General features: G+C 45.4%; 1 protein-coding gene across 1 annotated transcript in view; it reads right to left on the bottom strand.

Moving 5' to 3' along the window:
• Positions 1-22,036, bottom strand: part of MUC16 (mucin 16, cell surface associated) — a 138,395-nt gene that overhangs the window by 64,197 nt on the left and 52,162 nt on the right. The window contains 28 exon segments of the mRNA XM_017880037.1: positions 14-186; positions 1,104-1,171; positions 1,410-1,534; positions 2,434-2,499; positions 2,759-2,794; positions 3,123-3,295; positions 3,893-3,960; positions 4,199-4,323; positions 5,239-5,304; positions 5,563-5,598; positions 5,928-6,100; positions 6,682-6,749; positions 7,008-7,132; positions 7,857-7,922; positions 8,183-8,218; positions 8,551-8,723; positions 9,340-9,407; positions 9,639-9,763; positions 10,704-10,769; positions 11,028-11,063; positions 11,392-11,564; positions 12,171-12,238; positions 12,755-12,879; positions 13,919-13,984; positions 14,244-14,279; positions 14,921-15,093; positions 19,760-19,827; positions 20,170-20,297. Coding sequence (XP_017735526.1) covers positions 14-186; positions 1,104-1,171; positions 1,410-1,534; positions 2,434-2,499; positions 2,759-2,794; positions 3,123-3,295; positions 3,893-3,960; positions 4,199-4,323; positions 5,239-5,304; positions 5,563-5,598; positions 5,928-6,100; positions 6,682-6,749; positions 7,008-7,132; positions 7,857-7,922; positions 8,183-8,218; positions 8,551-8,723; positions 9,340-9,407; positions 9,639-9,763; positions 10,704-10,769; positions 11,028-11,063; positions 11,392-11,564; positions 12,171-12,238; positions 12,755-12,879; positions 13,919-13,984; positions 14,244-14,279; positions 14,921-15,093; positions 19,760-19,827; positions 20,170-20,297 — 2,709 coding nt within the window.

The raw sequence follows: 22,036 nt of genomic DNA, 5'->3' as shown, positions 1-22,036 counted from the left end.
CACATCTGCTCACCATTGATATAGAGACTGTTCCTGTCCAGGGTGTAGGGGCCCAGCTCTTTGATGCCATGGGTCAGCTGGTTCAGCTCCCAGTACAGCTGCTCTCTGTTGAGTCCAGGGCTTTTGGGGTCAAGATGTTGGGTGCAGATGGCATCCACTCCAGTGGCTGCCCCATTCTTCTCAGGCCTGGGGAAGGCAGGTGCGAGGAATGCAATCAAAAGATTAACTAGGAAGGGTTTTGAGATTGCTGAGGGAAGGACAGCAAGGAACCAGAGGAAATGAGAAGCCTGGGAAAGAGGTGAGAAATCACACTTAGTTTCTCTGAGTGCACCAACCACTGGTTTGCTTTGAACTGCAAGCAGGGTAATGGATACACGAATGTTTATAAAAGTGCAAAGTGGCCTGGCACGGTGGCTCATGCCTGTAATCCCAGCACTTTGGGAGGCCAAGGCGTCAGATCACTTGAGGTCAGGAGTTCAAGACTAGTCTGGTCAACATGGTGAAACCCCGTCTCTATGAAAAATACAAAAATTAGCTGGGTATAGTAGCGGGTGCCTGTAATCCCAGCTACTCTGGAGGCTGAGGCAGGAGAATCACTTGAACATGGAAGGCAGAGGCTGCAGTGAGCTGAGACCAGTCTGGTGTACAGTTAGACTACGTTTCAACAATGAAATAATAAAATAAAATAAAATAGTGCAAGTTGAAACCTGCATTCTCATGGCATGGGGACAGAGACGCCAGAGTTGAGAGCAACGAAGAGCTGGAAATGAAGATGAAAGCCTGTGGATGAGGCATGATCGTCTTGAGAGAAATCTTGGGGACAGAATTTAAGACCTAAAGGAAAGGGAGGTGCAGGGACAGGAGGGAATTCAGAGGGATGATCAAGGTAGAGGCTCAATCCCGATGATGGACTATGCAGATTCTCCCTGTTGAGGTGGAGTGTGGGGGTGTTACTATCAGAAAACACATTGGTCATGAAGCCAGTGACTCCTGAATTCCACCTCTAGTGAGGATATCCCTAGGAAGTGCAGCAAGGAAGCAGTGCAAAGTCTACTGGAGTGAGAACAAGTGGGGCACCCAGGCTTGATCTTCTAACGTCTCACCTGAGGAAGGTCAGTCTGCAGCCAGAGTACAGAGGGCCGACACTGGTGTTCTTGAACACGGGACCAAGCTGTGGAGGAGGGAGAGGGAGGTGAGTAGGAGGGCTAAGTTGCATGTGTGGGTGTATAGGACAGAAGTTAGGTGGGCAGAGCAGGCATCAGTGAATGGGGCTGGCTTCAATGGGCATGGCTTGCATCTCCTGGGGCAAGGGTGAGGTGGGTGTGATCTTCTTCCATTGCCTGGCATGGATGATGTAGGAGGTACTGACTGTCTGGGGTGGGGCAGAGTGAGGAGGGTGGGGCACTAACCAGACCCTGCAGGACCCTTTCTGTGGTGTTGAACTTCCTGGACCCTGGGTGATGCATGTCCTCCTCGTACTGCAGGTTGGTGATGGTGAAGTTGAGGGTGAATGGCACCAGGAGAGGGCCAGCAGCTGTAGTGGAAGTGGGAAGCAAACACTATGTTCAAAGTAGAGAAAATAGGAGTTTGCAATATACTTATCTTTAAACATGTACAGAATTTAAATTGAGTGACAAAATATTTACCATGCTTCCCTTGCCTATAACAATACAATTTATTTTTACAAACATATATTATATAATAGTATTTAGTTGCTGAGAACTGCTCCTGGTGCATATTCAGTGCTCAATATTGTCTGATGTTATCTATTATCTTTATTGCCATCTTCATCCTTGCTATCATTGTCACCATCACCATCATTATTATGATCATCACTGCCATAATAATCCCCATCATGACCACCACAAACATTATCATCACCACACTCAACGCATCATCATTATCATCATAACCCCACAACAATCACTGGCATCATCGTCATCACCATCATTGTCATTGTCATCAACATAACCACTACCAACATCAATATCATCAGTACCATGGTCACCATCATAAACAGCATCACCACAATTATCATCATCATCACACTTAATACATCATCATTACCATCATAACCTTCACAACCATCACTGACAACATCCTCAAGTCCATCACCATAATCATTGGTAATATCACCACCACCATCATCAACATAATCCCACTCAACATGTCATTATTACTATCATAACCACCACCACCACCATCATCATCACATGAACACAAGCTCACTGAGGGCAGAGATGCTTTTATCGGTTTTATTTTCCTTGCTGTATCCCTACGGTCTGGCACACTGTAGGTGGCCAATAAATTTTTTTGGTTCACTGAGTGTCACTAGATTTACTATGACTTTCCATCTTCATTTGAGTGAAAATGGCACAGATGTTCACATTCATCAGGCATGACCTAATAGACATGTCACTGACTGGTACTTACATGTAGGGCTGGGGAGGGAGGATGGAGTCCCTAAGGTCCCAAGTTCCACTGTGGAGGTCCCAGGAGCTGAGAAAAAGTCCTCATCAGTGAAAGCAGAAAACACTCTCATGGCAGAAATGGCAAGAAGGTAGACTATTATGAGGTCTGCTGCATGTGGGCTTGAGCTGGGTCTGTCTTTGGAGCTGGGGCAGAAGGGAGCTTGAGTAACTTCTGCCTTCCCCGCTCATTTGCTCAAGAGGAGGACTTATGGGTTTAAGAAGAGGGGCCAACTCCTGCTCCACTTGATGTAGGATCAGGGGCATCTGGACATGAGTTGAATACTCACTGCTGGTGGTGGGCACAGAGGTCCGATGGGTGAAACCTGCATAGAGAAGTAGGGAGGAGGCTGGGTAAGGGTTAAGGAGATGTGGGAGATGCAATAGGGTTCAGGGCTACCCTGGTGCAATTAAATGAGTTTCATGGGGCAGAGGCCATTAAGATTTCCTATCAGCATCCTCCCAAAAGGGAACAGTGGCCTGAGGGAATGCAGTTCATGATGAAGAAGAAACCACGAAATCTAGAACTCAGTCAGACCATGTAGAGCATATGACAGAATTTTCAGTAGCCAGGAAGGGGGCGTGACCTGAAGCCAGAGATTAGAGGTTGCATGGCAAGGAGGAAGAGATTCCTACCATATCACAGCTGCTCACCATTGACATAGAGGCTTTTCCTGTCCAGGGTGTAGGGGCCCAGCTCTTTGATGCCATGGGTCAGCTGGCTCAGCTCCCAATACAGCTGCTCCCTGTCCACTCCAGGACTTTTGGGGTGAAGACGGTGGGTGCAGAGGGCATCCACTCCAGTGGCTGCTCCATCTTTCTCGGACCTGGGGAAAGTAGGAGGGGAAATGACAATGAAAAGATTGCATAGGACTTGTCTTGAGATTGTTGAGGGAAACATATCAAGGAACCAGAAGACATGAGCAACCTGGGAAAGAGGTGAGAAGCCACACTTAGATTATCTGAGTACACAAACCACTGTCTTAGTTGGGACTGCAAGCAGAGTCATGGATATAATCATTTTATAAAAGTGCAAGGTGAAACCTGCATTCTCATGGCATGGGAACAGGAGAATCCAGACTTCAGACTAGTGGTGAGCTTGAAAGGCTGATGAATGTATGTGGATGAGGCATGATTATGTTGAGAGAAATCCTGGGGACAGAATTTAACTCCTAAATGAAAGGGAGGGACAGGCAAAGGAGGGAATTCAGAGGAGTGATCAGGGTAGTGCCTCATTCCTGATGGTGGACCATGAAGATTCTGCATGTTGAGGTGGGGCATGGGGGTGTTACTATCAGGAAACAACTGGTTTTCAAGTCAGTGACTCCTAAATTCCCTTTTTGGTGATGATATCCCTAGGAAGTGCAGCAAGGTTTTGGAGTGAGAACAATTGGGCAGTCAGGCTGGCTCTTCTAAAATCTCACCTGAGCAAGGTCAGTCTGCAGCCAGAGTACAGAAGGCCAACACTGGTGTTCTTCAACATGGGACCAAGCTGTGGAGGAGGGAGAGGGAGGTGAGTAGGAGGGCTAAGGTGTGTGTGTGTGTTAGGGGCAGATGTGAGGTGGGCAGAGCAGGCACCAATAAGAAGGCCTGGTCTCTGGGGGCGAGGCTTGCATCTCTCGGGGACAGGGGTGATGTGGGGGCTACCTTCTTTCATGATCTTGGCATCTATGACATAGAAGGGACTGGATATCTGGGGCTAGTCAGAGTGAGGAGGGCAAGGCACTAACCAGACTCTGCAGGACCCTCTCCATGGTGTTGAACTTCCTGGAGCCAGGGCGACGCATGTCCTCCTCGTACTTCAGGTTGGTGATGGTGAAGTTGAGGGTGAACGGCACCAGGAGAGGGCCAGCAGCTGTAGTGGGAATTGAAAATAAATACTGTGTTCAAAGTAGAGAAAATAGGGGTTTGGAATAGACTTATCTTTAAACATATGCAAAATTTAAATTGAGAGAAAAATATTTACCATGTCCCCCTTGCCTATAATAATGCAATTTATTTTTATACAAGTATATTATATAATAGTAGTTAGATGTTGAGCCTTGCTAGTTGTGCATATTCAGTGCTCAATATTGTCTGATGTTATCCATTATCTTTGTTATGGCCATCATCATTGTTGCTATCATTGTCATCATCACCATCATTATCATTATCACCATGATCATCCCCATCATGACCACCACAAACATAATCATCAGCACACACAACACGTCATCATTATCATCATAGCCACATGTCCATCACTGGCATCATCCTAATCACCATCATTGTTATTATCATCAGCACCACTACTACCATCATCAACATCATCAGTACCATGATCACCTTCATAAACAGCATCATCATCATCATCATCATCATCATCATCACACTCAGCACATCATTACCATCATAACCTTCACAACCATCACTGTCAACATCCTCATGTCCACCATCATCATTGTCAGTAACATCACCACCACCATCATCAACAGCAACGCCATAATCATAAATCATCATCACACTCTATGTCGTTATTACTGTTACCACCACCACCACCATCATCATCACATGAACACAAGCTCACTGAGGGCAGAGATGTTTTTATTGGTTTTGTTTTCCTTGCTATATCCCTAGGGTCTGGTACACTATAGGTGGCCAATACATATTTTTGGTTCACTCAGTACCACTAGATTTATTATGATTTTCCATTTTCATTTGATTGAAAATGGTAGAGACGTTTACGTTCATCAGGCATGATCTAATACAGATACCATTGACTGGTACTTACTTGTGGGGCTGGCGAGGGAGGATGGAGTCCCTGAAGTCCCAAGGTCCACTGTGGAGGTCCCAGGAGCTGAGAAAAAGTCCACATCAGTGAAAGCAGAAAACACTCTCATGGCAGAAATGGCAAGAAGGTAGACTATTATGAGGTCTGCTGCACATGGGCTTGAGCTGGGTCTGTCTTTGGAGCTGGGCAGAGGGGAACTTGAGTAACTTCTGCCTTCCCAGATCATTTGCTCAAGAGGAAAACTTATGGGTTTAAGAGGAGGGGCCAGCTCCTGCTCCACTTAATATAGGATCAGGGACATCTGCACATAAGTTGAATACTCACTGCTGGTGGTGGGCACAGAGGTCCGATGGGTGAAACCTGTATAGAGAAGGAGGGACGAGACTGGGTAAGGGTTAAGGGGCTATGGGGGACTCAATAGAGTTCAGGACTATCCTGGTGCAATTAAATGAGTTTCATGGGACAGGGGTCATTAAAGATTTTCTATCAGCATCATCACAACAGGGAAGAATGCCCAGAGGGAATGCCTCTTATGATAACGAAGAAACCATGAAGTCCAGAACTCAGTCATCCCATGTGGAGCATATGACAGAATTTTCAATGGCCAGGCAGGGAGTGTGCCCCCAAGCCAGAGATTAGAGGTTGCACAGCAAGGAGGAAGAGACTCCTACCACATCACAGCTGCTCACCATTGACATAGAGGCTGTTCCTGTCCAGGGTGTAGGGGCCCAGCTCTTTGATGCCATGGGTTAGCTGGCTCAGTTCCCAGTACAGCTGCTCCCTGTCCACTCCAGGGCTTTTGGGGTGAAGACGGTGGGTGCAGAGGGCATCCACTCCAGTGGCTGCTCCATCCTTCTCGGACCTGGGGAAGGTAGGAGGGGGAATGACAATGAAAAGATTACCTAGGACTTGTCTTGAGATTGTTGAGGGAAACATATCAAGGAACCAGAGGAAATGAGAAATCTGGGGAAGAGGTGAAAATCTGCACTTACATTATCTGAGTACACAGACAACTGTCTTGTTTGGGACTGAGAGTAGAGTCCTGGATATAGTAATTTTTATAAAAGTGCAAGGTGAAACCTGCATTCTCATGGCATGGGGACAGGAGAATCCAGACTTGAGAGTAGTGAAGAGCTTGAAAGGGGGATGCATGTATGTGGATGAGGTATGATTGTCTTAAGAGTAGTCCTGGGGACAGAATTTAACAGTAAATGAAAGGGAGGGACAGGCAAAGGAGGGAATTCAGAGTGGACCACGAAGATTTTGCATGTTGAGGTGGGGCATTGGAGTGTTACTATCAGGAAACAACATGTTCTCAAGTCAGTGACTCCTGAATTCCCCTTTTGGTGAGGATATACCTAGGAAGTGTAGCAAGGAAGCAGTGCAAAGTCTTTTGGAGTGGGAACAAGTGGGGCAGCCAAGCTGGCTCTTCTAAAGTCTCACCTGAGCAAGGTCAGTCTGCAGCCAGAGTACAGAGGGCCAACACTGGTGTTCTTCAACATGGGACCAAGCTGTGGAGGAGGGAGAGAGAGATGGGGAGGAGGGAGAGGGAGGTGAGTAGGAGGGCTGAGGTGTGTGTGTTAGGCGCAGATGTGAGGTGGGTGGAGCAAGCACCAATGAGCCGGGCCGGTCTTTGAGGGTGGGGTTTGCATCTCTCGGAGGGAAGGGGTGAAGTTGGTGCTATCTTCTTTCATCACCTTGGCATGGATTTGATGTAGAAGGGACTGGATATCTGGGTCCGGGCAGAGTCGGGAGGGCAGGGCACTAACCAGATTCTGCAAGACCCTCTCTGTGGTGTTGAACTTCCTGGAACCAGGGTGACGCATGTCCTCCTCGTACTTTAGGTTGGTGATGGTGAAGTTCAGGGTGAAAGGCACCAGGAGAGGGCCAGCAGCTGTAGTGGGAATTGAAAAAAAACACTATGTTCAAAGTCAAGAAATAGGGGTTTGGAATAGACTTATCTTTAAACATGTGCAAAGTTTAAATTCAGAGAGAAAAGATTTATCATGCCTCCCTTGCCTATAATAATACAATTTATTTTTATAAAAGTAGATTATATAATAGTAGTTAGATGCTGAGCATAACTATTCATGCATATTCAGTGCTCAATATTGTCTGATGTTATCTGTTATATTTATGATGGCTGGTCATCGTCATCATTGCTATCATTTTCACCATCATAAACAGCACCACCACCACCATCATCATCATCATCATCATCACACTCAACACATCATCACTACCATCATAACCTTCACAACCATCACTGACAACATCCTTATGTCCATCATCATCATTGTCAGTAACATCACCACCATCATCATCAACAGCATCACTACCATCATCAATTATCATCACACTCAACCTGTCATTATTACTGTCATAACCACCACTACCATCATCATCATCACATGAACACAAGCTCACTGAGGGCAGAGATGCTTTTATTGGTTTTGTTTTCCTTGTATCTCTAAGGTCTGGTACACTGTAGGTGGCCAATAAGTTTTTTTGGTTCACTAGATTTACTATGATTTTCCATCTTCATTTGAATGAAAATGGCACATACGTTCACATTCATCAGGCATGATCTAAGGGAGATGCCATTGACTGGTACTTACTTGTGGGGCTTGGGAGGAAGGATGGAGTCCCTGAGGTTCCAAAGTCCACTGTGGAGGTCCCAGGAGCTGAGAAAAAAATCGTTGTCATTGAAAGCAGAAAATAATCTCATGGCAGAAATGGCAAGAAGTTAGACTATCATGAGGTCTGCTGCATGTGGGCTTGAGCTGGGTCTGTCTTTGGAGCTGGGGTGGAGAGGAGTTTCAATAACTTCTGCCTTCCCAGCTCCGTTGCTCAAGAGGAGGACTTATGGGTTTAAGAGGAGGGGCCAGCTCCTGCTCCACTTGATGTAGGATCAGGGGTATCTGGACATGAGTTGAATACTCACTGCTGGTGGTGGGCACAGAGGTCCAATGGGTGAAACCTGCATAGAGAAGGAGGGAGGAGACTGGGTAAGGGTTAAGGAGATGTGAGGGGTACAATAGGGGCCATGGCAATCCTGGTGCAATTAAATGAGTTTCATGGGACTGGGGCCATTAAAGAATTCCTATCAGCATCCTCATAACAGGGAAGAGTGCCCTGAGGGAACACAGTTCACGATAATGAAGAAACTGTGAAGTCCAGAACTTAGTCATCCCATGTAGAGCAAATGACAGAATATTCAATGACCAGGCAGGGAGTGTGACTTCAAGCCAGAGATTAGATTCTTCCCAGATTCTAGAGGGAAAAGACTCCAACCACATCACAGCTGCTCACCATTGACATAGAGACTGTTACTGTCCAGGGTGTAGGGGCCCAGCTCTTTGATGCCATTGGTCAGCTGGTTCAGCTCCCAGTACAGCTGTTCTCTGTTGAGTCCGGGGTTTTTGGGGTCAAGATGGTGGGTGCAGATGGCATCCACTCCAGTGGCTGCTCCATCCTCCTCGGGCCTGGGGAAAGTAGGTAGGGAGAATGACTACAAGAAGATTACTTAGGTTGTGTCTTGAGACTGATGAGAGAAAGATAGTAAGGAACCAGAGGAAATGAGAAACCTGGGAAAGAGGTGAGAAGCCACACCTGGATTTTCTGAGTGCACTGACTATTGTCTTGCTTAGGACTGTGAGCAGAATCACGGATACAACCATGCTTATCAAAGTGCAAGGTGAAACCTACATTCTCATGGCATGGGGACAGGAGAGCCCAGACTTGAGTCCAGTGAAGAGCTGGAAATGAGGATGAAAGCACATGGATGAGGCATGATTGTCTTGGGAGAAATTCTGGGGACAGAATTTAACACCTAAATGAAAGGGAGTGGCTGGGGAAGGACGGAATTCAGAAGGATGATCAGGGTAGAGGCTCAATCCTGATGACGGACCATGGAGATTCTCCCTGTTGAGGTGAGGTGTGGGGGTGTTACTATCAGGAAACACATTGGTCCTGAAGCCAGTGACTCCTGAATTCCCCTTTTGGTGAGGATATCCCTAGGAGGTGCAGCAAGAAGGCAGTGCAAAGTCTATTGGAGTGGGAACAATTGGGGCAGCCAGGCTGGATCTTCTAAGGTCTCACCTGAGAGAGATCAGTCTGCAGTCAGAGTACAGAGGGCCAACACTGGTGTTCTTGAATACGGGGCCAAGCTGTGAAGGAAGGAGAGGAAAGAGAGGAGGGCTAAGGTGCGTGTGTGGGGGAAGAAGTCAGGTGTGTGGAGCAGGCACCAGTGCGCAGGGCTGGCCTCAGTGAGCAAGGCTTGCATCCTTTGCGGGCAAGGGTGAGATGGGTGCAATCTTCTTCCACAGTTCTGGCTTGGATGATGTAGGAGGGACTGGGTATCTGGGGAGGGGCAGGAATAAAGTGGATAGGGCTCTCACCAGACCCTGCAGGACCCTCTCTGTGGTGTTGAACTTCCTGGAGCCAGGGTGATGCATGTCCTCCTTGTACTGCAGGTTGGTAATGGTGAAGTTGAGGGTGAATGGCACCAGGAGAGGGCCAACGACTGTAGTTGGAATGGGAAATAAACACTATGTTCAAAGCAGAGAAAACAGGAGTTTGCAGGAGACTTATCTTTCAATATATGTAGAATTTAAATTGAGTGACAAAATATTTACCATGCCTCCCTTGCCTATAATAATACAATTTACTTTTATAAAAGTATATGATATAATAGTAGATGCTGAGCATAGCTTTTGGTGAATATGTATTGCTCAATACTGTCTGATATTTTCTGTTAACTTTATTGTCACCATCATCACCATCACCGATTGTCACCATCACCATCATTATTATCATTGCCACTATTATCACCACCATGATAATCCCCATCATGACTACCACAAACATCATCACTCTCAACACATCATCATTACCATCATAACCCCACCACCATCACCAGAATCATCCTCATCACCATCATCATTGTCATCAACATCACTACCACCATCATCGAGATCACCACTACCATCATTATAAACAGCAACACCACCACTATCATCATCTCACTCAATACATCATAATTACCATCATAACCTCTGCCACCATCACCAGCATCATCCTCATCACCATCACCATCATCATCAACATCACTACCACCATCATCAACAGTATGACCATCATCATCATCATCATCATCATAAACAATGTCACCATCACCACCATCATCATCCCACTCAACACATCATTATTACCATCATAACTATCACCACCACCATCATCATCACAAGATACAAGCTCACTGAGGGCATAGGTTGTTTTAAAATTGATTTTCTTTTCCTTATTGTATTCCTGGGGTCTGATACACAGTAGGTGGCCAAAACAAATTTGTCCACTCACTATCACTAGATTTACTTTGATTTTCCATCTTCATTTGAGTGAAAATGACAGAGATGTTTACATTAATCAGGCACGCTCTCATAGATATGTCATTGACTGATACTTACTCGTGGGGCTGGAGAGGGAGGATGGAGTCCCTGAGGTTCCAAAATCCACTATGGAGGTCCCAGGAGCTGAGGAAAATTCCTCGTCAGTGAAAGCAGAAAGCACTCTCTTGGCAGAAATGGCAAGGGGGAGACTATTTATGGGGTTTGTTGCATGTGTGGCTTGAGCTGGGTTGGTCTCTTGAGCTGGGCAGAGGGGCGCGTGAATAAATTCTGCCCTCCTAACTTGTTTGCTCATGAAGAGGACTTATGGGTTTATGAGGAGGGGCAGCTCTTGCTCCTCTTGGTGTAGGAACTGGGGCATTTGGACATGAGTTGAATACTCACTGCTGGTGGTGGACACAGAGCTCCGATGGGTGAAACCTGCAAAGAGAAGGAGGGAGGAGAGTGGGTAAGAGACAGGAGAGGTGGGGGACCAAATGGAGGTCAATGCTACCTTGGTGCAATGAACTGAGTTTCATGGTACAGGGACCATTGAAGATTTCCTACCAGAATCTTCACATCAGGAAAGAATGCCCTGAAGGAACACAGTCCACAATGATAAAGAAACCATGAAGTTCAGACCTTAGTCATCCCGTGTAGAGCACATGACAGAATTTTCAAAAGCCAGGCAGGGAGTGTGACCTCTAATTAGAGATTAGAGGCTGCCCAGCAAGGGGGAAGAGATTTTAACCTCATCACAGACACTCACCATTGACATAGAGACTGTTCCTGTCCAGGGTGTAGGGGCCCAGCTCATCAATGCCATTGGTCAGCTTGCTTAGCTCCCAGTACAGCTGCTCCCTGTTGAGTCCAGGGCTTTTGGGGTCAAGGCGGTGGGTGCAGATGGCATCCACTCCAGTGGCTGCCCCATCCTTCTCGGGTCTGGGGAGGGTCAGTGGGAAAAATGACAATGAAAAGATCATCTAGGAAGGGTCTTGTGATTGCTGAGGGAAGGACAGCAAGGACCAGAGAAATGAAAAACCTGGGAAAGAAGTGAGAAGCCACATCGACTCTTAGGGCATGCACTATTGGCTTGCTTAGGACTGTGAGCGGAGTCACGGATACAATTACTTTTATAAAAGTGCAAGATGAAACTGACATTTTCATGGATGGGACAGGGGGCCAGACTTGAGCCCAGTGAAGTGCTGGAAATGAGGATGAAAGCACGTGGATGAGGCACAATCATCCTGAGAGAAATCCTGGCGACAGAATTTAACACCTAAACGAAAGGGCGGCACAGGGAATGGAGGGAATTCAGAGGGATGATAAGGGTAGGGGCTCAATCCTGATGATGGGCCATGCAGATTCTCTCTGTTGAGGTGGGGTATAGGGGTGTTACTATCAGGAAACACAGTGATCCTGAAGCCAGTGACTCCTGAATTCCAGCTTTGGTGAGGATATCCCTAGGAAGTGCAGCAAGGAAGCAGTGCAAAGTCTTTTGGAGTGAGAACAAGTGGGGCAGCCAAGCTGGAAATTCTAAGGTCTCACCTGAGTAAGGTCAGTCTGCAGCCAGAGTACAGAGGGCTGACACTGGTGTTCTTGAATAAGGGCCTGAGCTGTGGAGGAGGGAGAGGGAGGTGAATAGGAGGGCTAAGTTGTATGTAGGAGCCAGGCAGAAGTGAGTTGGGCAGGGCTGGCTTCGGTGGGTGAGGCTTGCATCTCTTTTTGTTTGTTTGTTTTTTGAGATGGAGTTTCACTTTTTAGCCTAGGCACAATCTTGGCTCACTGCAACCTCTGCCTCCCAGATTCAAGTGATTCTCTTGCCTCACCCTCCCAAGTAGCTGGGATTACAGGCATGCACCACCACACTCAGCTAATTTTGTATTTTTAGTAGAGATGAGGTTTCATCATGTTGGCCAGGCTGGTCACAAACTCCTGACCTCAGTGATCCACCCGCCTTGGCCTCCCAAAGTGCTGGTATTACAGGCGTGAGCCACTGCTCCCGGCTGAGGCTTGCATCTCATGGGGCAAGAGTGAATTGGATGTGATATTCTTCCATTGCCCTGGCATAGATGATGTAAGGGGGACTGGGTATCATGAGCAGGGCAGAGTGTGGAGGGCAAGACACTAACCAGACCCTGCAGGACCCTCTCCGTGGTGTTGAACTTCCTGGAGCCAGGGCGACGCATGTCTTCCTCATACTGCAGGTTGGTGATGGTGAAGTTGAGGTTGAATGGCATCAGGAGAGGGCCAACAGCTGTAGTGGGAGTGGGAAATAAACATTATGTTCAAAGTAGAGAGAATAGCACTTTGTAATAACCATATGCAGCAATTAAATTGAGTGACATAATAAATATTTTCCATGCCTTTCTTATCTATGATACAATTTATTTTCTAAACTAGATTATATAATAGTAGTTAGATGTTGAGCATAGCTCTTGGCACATACGTAGTGCTCAATATTGTGAGGTGATATCTGTTATCTTTATTATCACCATTATCATCATCACTATCATAGTCATCATTATTATTGTCATCATTATTGTCATCACAAGTACCACCTGCACCACCATGATGATCCCCATCATGACCACCACAAACATCATCATTACCATCATCACATTCAACGTATCATTACCATCATAACCCCACCACCATCACCGACATCATTCTCATCACCATCATCGTCATTGGCATGGACATCGCCGTCACCATCATCAACAATGTCAGTAGCATAATAATCATCATCCTCATCATCAACACCACCACCATCACCATCATCATCATCACACTCAACATATCATTACCATCATAATCCCACCACCATCACCGACATCATCCTCATCACCATCATTGTAATTGTCACTGACACCACCATTACCATCATCAATGTCACTAACCTAATAATAATCATCATCATCACCACCACCACCATCATCACACTCAACTTATCATTATTACCATAGTAACCCCCACCACCATCACCAGCATCATTTTCTTCAACATCATCACCATCACCATCATCATCATCATCATCACCAACAGCACCACCACCAACATCATCATCATGACAAGAATACAAGCTCACTGAGAGCAGAGATTTTGTATCGGTTTTGTTTTCCCTGCTGAATCTCTAGGATCTGGTACACACTAGGTGACCAACAAATCTCATTGTATGTAACTATTTTATATCAGTAAATCACTGTCAGTAGATTTGCTATGACTTTCCATCTTCATCTGAGTAAAAATGACAGAGATAGCATGCTCTAATAGAGATGTCATTAACTGGTACTTACTTATGGGGCTGGGGCTGGAGGATAGAGTCCCTGAGGTTCCCACATCCACCGTGGAGGTCCCAGGAGCTGAGGAGAAGTCCTCATTAGTGAGAGCAGAAAGCACTACCATGGCAGAAATGCCAAGAGGCAAGACTTTTATAGGGTTTGCTGCATGTGGGCTTGAGCTGAGTCTGTCTTTGAAACTGGGGCAGAGAGGAGCCTGAATAACTTCTGCCTTCCCAGCTGCTTTGCTCAAGAGGACTTATGGGTTGGTTTATGAAGAGGGGCAGCTCCTGCTTTGCTTGGTGTAGAATCATGGGCATGTGGAAATGAGTTGAATACTCACTGCTGGTGGCGGACATAGAGCTTCGATGGGTGAAACCTGCATAGAGAAGGAGGGAGGAGTGTGGGTAAGTGATGAGGAGATGTGGGGGACCAATTAGGGGTCAGGGCTACCCTGGTGCAATGGAAAGAGTTTCATGCAACAGGGATCATTAAAGGTTTCCTATCAGTGCCCTCACATCAGGGAAGAATGCCCTGATGGAATTCATTCCATGATGATGAAGAAACCATGAAGTCCTGGCCAGGTGCGGTGGCTCAAGCCTGTAATCCTAGCACTTTGGGAGGCCAAGGCAAGGTGGATTATGAGGTCAAGAGATCGAGACCATCCTGGCCAACAGGGTGAAACCCTGTCCCTACTAAAAATACAAAAATTAGTTGGGTGTGGTGACATGCATCTGTAGTCCCAGCTACGCGGGAGGCTGAGGCAGGAGAATTGCTTGAACCCGGGAGGCGGAGGTTGCAGTGAGCTGAGATCATGTCACTGCACCTCAGTCTGGCAACAGAGCGAGACTCCGTCTCAAAAAAAAAAGATAACATGAAGTCCAGAACTTAGTCATCCCATATAGAGCACAGGGACAAATTTTCAATTGCCTGGTAGTGCGTGTGACCTCAAGCCAGAGGTTACAGGCTGCCCAGCAAGGAGGAAGAGGAAGAGCCTCCAACCACATCACAGCTGCTCACCGTTGACATAGAGACTGTTTCGGTCCAGGGTGTAGGGGCCCAGCTCCTGGATGCCATTGGTCAGGTTGCTCAGCTCCCAGTACAGTCGCTCTCTGTCCAGTCCGAGGCCTTCAGGGTCAGGGCGATGTGTGCAGATGGCATCCACTGCTGTGGCTGATCCATCCTTCTCTGGCCTGGTTAAGAACCTACATATGCTTAGTCAATCCACCTCTCCATCCTTTTGTCCTTCCTTTCCACTCTTTGTCAGCCCCTACTGCGAAATCTGGGGAAACTGTGGTTAACAAGAATGTGGCTCTCAGTCCGGGCACAGTGGCTCATGCCTGTAATCCCAACACTTTGGGAGGCTGAGGCGGGTGGATCACGAGGTCAAGAGATTGAGACCATCCTGGCCAACATGGTGAAACCCTATCTCCACTAAAAATGCAAAAATTAGCTGGGTGTGGTGGTACGTGCCTGCAGTCCCAGCTACTCGGGAGGCTAAGCCAGGAGAATTGCTTGAACCCAGGAGCCAGAGGTTGCAGTGAGCCAAGATCACGCCACTGCACTCCAGCTTGGGCAACAGAGCGAGACTGTTTCAAACAAACAAACAAGCAAACAAACAAAAAGAATGCGGCTCTCATCAGAGAGATGCCTACCATTAACAAATTACTAGGATTATTAGTGGAAGCAGAAAGCATTACCATGGCAGAAATGCCAAGAGGTGAGACTTTTATAGGGTTTGCTGCATGTGGCTTGAGCTGAGTCTGTCTTTGGAACCGGGGCAGAGGGGAGCTTGAATAACTTCTGCCTTCCCAGCTGCTTTGCTCAAGAGGAGGGCTTATGGGTTTATGAGGAGGGGCAGCTCCTGCTTTGCTTGGTGTAGGATCCTAGGATAATAATGCCAGGGATCTGCATGGCCCCAAATAAGCCTCCTAAGGTACCAGATGTGTGACAGCTGTACTTAGGGTCAATCTGTAATCCGTGGCAGTGGCCCTTGTACTGGTGCGCGTAGCAGTGGCCCTCCTATTGGTGCCCACGGCATGGTCTTTTCAAATGGCGGGACCAGAAGGTTCAAGTAATCCTCTCTAGATCCTATGGACCAACAGGGCTAGGAGATTTGTTATGAAACTTAAGGGACCTAAATGGCTTGGGGAAAATGCCCTTTGTGGCTGGTCTGTCTGAAACTGTGGCTGGTCCAACAAGCAGTCAGAAGGTCTTCATGTCTCAGCACCTGTTCCTGGCCACAGGACATGGACTCACCTACCTGGCCACCCACTATTGAGTGATTAGAGGAAAAGGGGTTCCTATGTCCCAGGGTTGTGAGTAGCTCTATAGTAGGAATGACTTTATAGTAACAACTACCATTTATTAAACACTTCCTATGCAGCAGGCCCAGCATTTTGTATTCATAATCACATATTTTCATCCTCAAAGCATCCCTCTGGGTTGGTACTGCTCAATTGCCCCAGTCAGTACTATACTAATTATATTATGTATAACACAATTATCTATAACATAAAATATATAAATATGTACATCTGTAAATATAAATTTAATATAGAAATATATATAATATTGTTTTGCATTTTATACATTATATTATATAGCATATATAATATATATCATTATACCTCTACCTAACATATATTAAATTGGTTTATATGTAACTATTTTATATAATCATACAACTATATAACTATTGTGTAACTATGTTTTATATAACTACCATATAACTCTACCTAACATAAACTGATTTATATATAACTATTGTATATAACTACACAACTATTTTTATATAACTACCACGTACTTTTAGATGCTTCTTGACTCATGATGGTATTATGTCCTGATAAACCCATGTTTTTTATTTTCTTTATTTGTTTTTGTTTTCTTTTGCTTTTGGAGGTGGAGTCTCACTCTGTTGCCCAGGCTAGAGTGCAGTGGTGTGATCTTGGCTCACTGCAACCTCTGCTTCCCAGGTTCAATCCACTCTCCTGCCTCAGCCTCCCGAGTAGCTGGGACTGCAGGTACCCGCCACCACACCCAGCTAATTTTTGTATTTTTAGTAGAGATGGGTTTTCTCCATGTTTGCCAAGCGGATCTTGAACTACTGACCTCAGGTGATCCACCAGCCTCAGCCTCCCAAAGTACTGGGATTACAGGCATGAGTCACGCACCCAGCTTGTTGTTTTGTTTTTTGGAGACAAGAGTCTCTCTCTGTCATCCAGGCTGGAGTGTGGTGGTGTGACCTTGACTCACTGCAAACTTCATCTCCTAAGTTCAAGTGATTCTCATGCTTCAGTCTCCTGAGTAGCTGGAACAACAGCTGTCACACCACGCCTGGCTAATTTTTGTAGTTTTAGTAGAGACAAGATTTTGCCATTTGGCCAGCCTGGTCTCAAACTCCTGGCCTCAAGTGATCCACCTGCCTCAGCCTCCCAAAGTGCTGGGATTACAGGTGTGAGCCACCATGCCCGGCCCTGATAAACCATTGTGAATTGGAAATACCATAAGTCAAAAATGCCCTGTAGCCAGGCGTGGTGGCTCATGCCTGTAATCCCAGGATTTTGGGAGGCCAAGGTGGGAAGATTCCTTGAGCCCAGGAGTTCAAGGCCACCTGGGCAACATGGCAAGACCCTCCTCTCCACAAAAAAATTGAAAAAAAAATAGGCAGGTGTGGTGACACACACCTGTAGTCCCAGCTACTCAGGAGGCTGAGGTAGGAGGATCACTTGAGCCCAGGAATTCGAGGCTGCAGTGAGCTATGATCGCACCACTGCATTCCAGTCTGGGTGGCAGAGCAAGACTCTGTCTTAAAATAAAATAAAATTGACTATACCTAACCTACAGAACATGATAGCTTAGCCTATCCTACCTTAAACATGCTCTGAACCCTTACATTAGCCTACAGTTGGGTAAAATCACCTAACACAAAGCCTATTTTATTATAAACTGTTGAATATATCATATAATTTATTGAATACTGTACCAAAAGTGAATGACAGAATGGTTGCATGGGTGTTGAAGGTATGCTTTCTACTGAATGCATATTGCTATGGCATTATCACAAAGTTTGAAAAATCGTAAGTTGAATCATTGTAATTCATGGACTGGTTATATATAGAATATATACTAGATATATGTAGTAGTTATATGTATCCACATGTATACTATATATAATATATATATGACATGTATTTATACTTATATACTTTTATATTATATATTTATACATATTATATTACTATACATGATATATATTATATGTAACATATATAATATGTTATAACATGTTATATGTTAACGTCAGATATGTTATATATCATTATATCATATATAACATAAGTTATCCATATATGTTATATATGTTTATATCATATATAACTATATATAATGTATGTGTTATATGTGGTATATAATACATAACAAATATAATATATACATTATATAGCAATTATATAATATATAATTATATATCATATGTCATATATAACATATACATTATATGTAACATAATCTATATTAAACTGATTTATAACATTATATATGTTATATGTAACATGCAATATGTTATAACATATATTATATTATAGCATATATGTTAATGTCAGATGTTATATACATCACACATATGTTACATACATTATATAACATGAAAGTTACACATATATGTTATATATGTATAGATTATATTATATATAATAATACATAATGTATATGTTATATGCTGTATATAATATATAACAACTATACACACATTATATATAACAATTATATAATATATAAATATATATCATATATAACATATACATTATATGTAACATAATGTATATGTTATAGATAACATGTACTATATGTTATAACATATAACATGTATACAATATAACAATATGTGTAATATATACATTATACATAACATATGCTGTATATGTATATAGCATATGCATATGTCTATAAACATGCATTTATAAAATATGCCTCAATATGTATATACAATATATGCCTATATATGTATTTTATGTATATAATATGTCGGGAAACAGGGCACAGAAGGTGTCAGGCACTTGCTCAGGGTCACAGATCTCAGTAAATGGCAGAGCTGGGTTGGTTTAGAGCTGAGGTCTGCCTGAGTTCACCAATGCTCTTAGCCACTAGGGCACTCTGTCCCCGCTTCCCCCGGGAATGAAAGGAAGCTGGAGGTAGATGACTGATAAAATGGGACCCTTGGGAGAGACACACTTGGAGATTCTGTGAGAGAGGTGTGAAAGATGAGAATGCCAGGCAGGAAATGATATCAACCAACGTCTACCCTAACAGACCTGCCCTTTCCAGCACTCAGGGACAGTGCCCTCGGCGCCTCTCAGTCTCCCTCAGACCAGCCAGGCCCTCTGTGGCTGCATTCTGAGTCACTCAAGAGCTGACCTCCTGTGTGTAAGGGCTGAACGCCTTCCTTTCTTCCCCTCTTAGATTCTCTGGGAAAGTTCCTTTAGAGGGAAGTCAGGTTGGGTTTTCCACATGTTGCAAGGGAGCAGAAGAGGCAGTGCCACCTAAGGGATAGGAGTTTGGATCTAGAACCTGAAGTGCTGGAGTTGCTTCGTGTGCCCTGGCACAAGCCACTTAACCTGGGCCTCAGTTACCCCTTCTGCTCCTGCTTCATGAGACTGTTGCAAACACTGATGAAGCATTAAATATAAAGTACATAATGCCCTTTGGGTCTTAGGAATAGTTAGCTGCTGCTGGTGGTGGTGATGCTTAGTATCCATGGGCAATAGTTGTTCCAAATATGAACAGAGTCAAGGAGCCCAGAGGCTAGGGTCATATTCACCTGTTGAGTTGTGTTTTTCTTGGGGAGGGTCTCACCTGAATGAGGCTAGTCTGCAGCCTGAATAGAGGTATTCCAGACTGCTATTCCTGAACAAGGGTTTGAGCTGCAAGGAAGGAGAGGGGAGGTGAGAAACAGAAACAACAGCTGTGGGAAGCCAGGAAGAGTGGGGCATTGGAGGGGTGGACCAGGCTGGAGTGATGTAGGTGGGACAGGGTGAGGTGGGCGTGACTGAAATAAGTGGGCGTAGCATGGAAAGGTGGGCGTGGCTGGCATCAGTAGGCGAGGCAGGGTGAGGTGGGCTTGGCTAAAATCAGTGGATGGGGCAGGGAAATGTGGCTGGGGTTGGATGAGGTGGCCATGGCAGGCACCAGTGGGAGAGGTAGTGTGAGGTGGGCGTGGTTTGTCTAAGTGGGCGGGGGAGGAGTAAGGTGGGCGGGGCTCTCACCAGACCCTGCAGGACTCTCTCTGTGGCGTTGAACTTCCTGGAACCAGGGTGCCGCATGTCCTCCACGTACTGCAGGTTGGTGATGGTGAAATTGAGGGTGAATGGCACCATGAATGGGACTGTGGCTGCTGCAAGGAAGGCGAAAAGAAGACCACGCCTGAGTCAGATCTGAACTGACTCTAAGTCAATTTCTGAGGACCCAGACGGAGTGCTTGAAGCAAGAGTTTGAAGCAGACAGGTGGGTGCTTTAGTTTGGACGGATAACAGAAAGCCAGGTAAGGAGAAAAGTGGGATGTTGCTAAAATGCATTACCTGGGCCCAGAAGCAGGTTAGGGGACCAGGGTGGGTGTATTGGGTTAGAATGTGTGACTACTGGAAGCTGAGGTCTCAGACTCTGAAAGGTGCTCATACCCACCCTAACAAACTCTAGCTGAGAAGTTAAAAGGAAAAAGGACCGGGACAGTCTCATGCTTTGGGGAACAAGAAGGAAAAAAAGAGTCAACTCAATCCCATTGAACATTGAACAACAACAACGAAACATCAAACAGCAGTCCTTAAAGCAGACCTTCTCTCACCTGCTTTACTTGGCTACCCTTCCCCACTCAATCCCCAAACTCCCAGAACTCGCCCTTCCTTTAATAAAGAGGAGACCACATGGTAGACAGACATAGTTACCGTGGTTACGGCCACACTAGTGAGTCAGATTTGTTTTCAAATCCCCTCTCTGCCCCTCACCAGCCGAGTGACTGTGGACACGTTACCTGTCCATACCTCAGTTTCTTCCACTGTAGTACAATGGGCATAATGGGCCAGGCGCGGTGGCTCATGCCTGTGATCCCAGCACTTTGGGAGGCCAAGGCGGGCAGATCACTTGAGGTCAGGAATTCGAGACCAGCCTGGCCAAGACGGTGAAATCCCGTCTCTACTAAAAATACAAAAATTAGCCAGGCTTGGTGGCATGCACTTGTAATCCCGGCTACTCAGGAGGCTGAGGCAGGGGAATCACTTGAACCCGGGAGATGGAGGCTGCACTGAGCTGAGATTATACCACTGCACTCCAGCCTGGGCGACAGAGCCAGACTGTCTCAAACCAAAAAAAAAAAAAAAAAAAAAAAGGACGGGGGGGGGGGCAAAATGATATTTTGGAGGGAAATTAGGAAGGTTACATGACTGTTAAAAAGAACACATCTCCAGGGCATTACACTGAGTGGAAAAGAAGCCAAATCCAAAGGTGACATGTTGGACATTTCCATTTAAATAACATACTCAAAATAAAATTGTAGCGAGGGAGATGGAGATGGAGAGCAGAATAGCAATGGTTATTCTATTCAATAGTGTTGGGCTCGGTGGGCATGATTATGAAGGGTAGCATGAGGGGAATCCTTGGGGGAATGGAACAGTTCTGAATCTTGATGTTGGTGGTGATTATAGGGCTACGCCCATGTGATAAAAATTGCATAGGGCTACCCACACACATGCACACACACATGCATGGACACACACGTGCATGCCCACACATGTGCACATGCACACACACGTGCAAAGACTCACACATACGTGCACACATGCACACACATGCATGCACACACGCGCACACGTGTGCGCACACGTGCATGCACACACACAAGCTGACATACGCACACACAGGTAAAACCAGTAAAATGGATTTTAACAACGTCAATGTCCTGCTTTTGATATTGTATTAGAGTTATGTAAGATGTAGCCATTGGGGAGAAACTGGGTGAAGGGTACAGGGGAACGCTACACTATTTTTGCAACATCCCCTGAATTTATTATTTATTTCAAAATGAAAAGTTATTTATTATTTATTTATATTATTTTATTATATTTATTTATTTCAAAATGA

Source organism: Rhinopithecus bieti, unplaced genomic scaffold, assembly GCF_001698545.2.
Source record: "Rhinopithecus bieti isolate Rb0 unplaced genomic scaffold, ASM169854v2 scaffold_10589, whole genome shotgun sequence".
NCBI lineage: Eukaryota > Metazoa > Chordata > Mammalia > Primates > Cercopithecidae > Rhinopithecus > Rhinopithecus bieti.
This window is presented reverse-complemented; position numbering and strand designations above follow the sequence as displayed.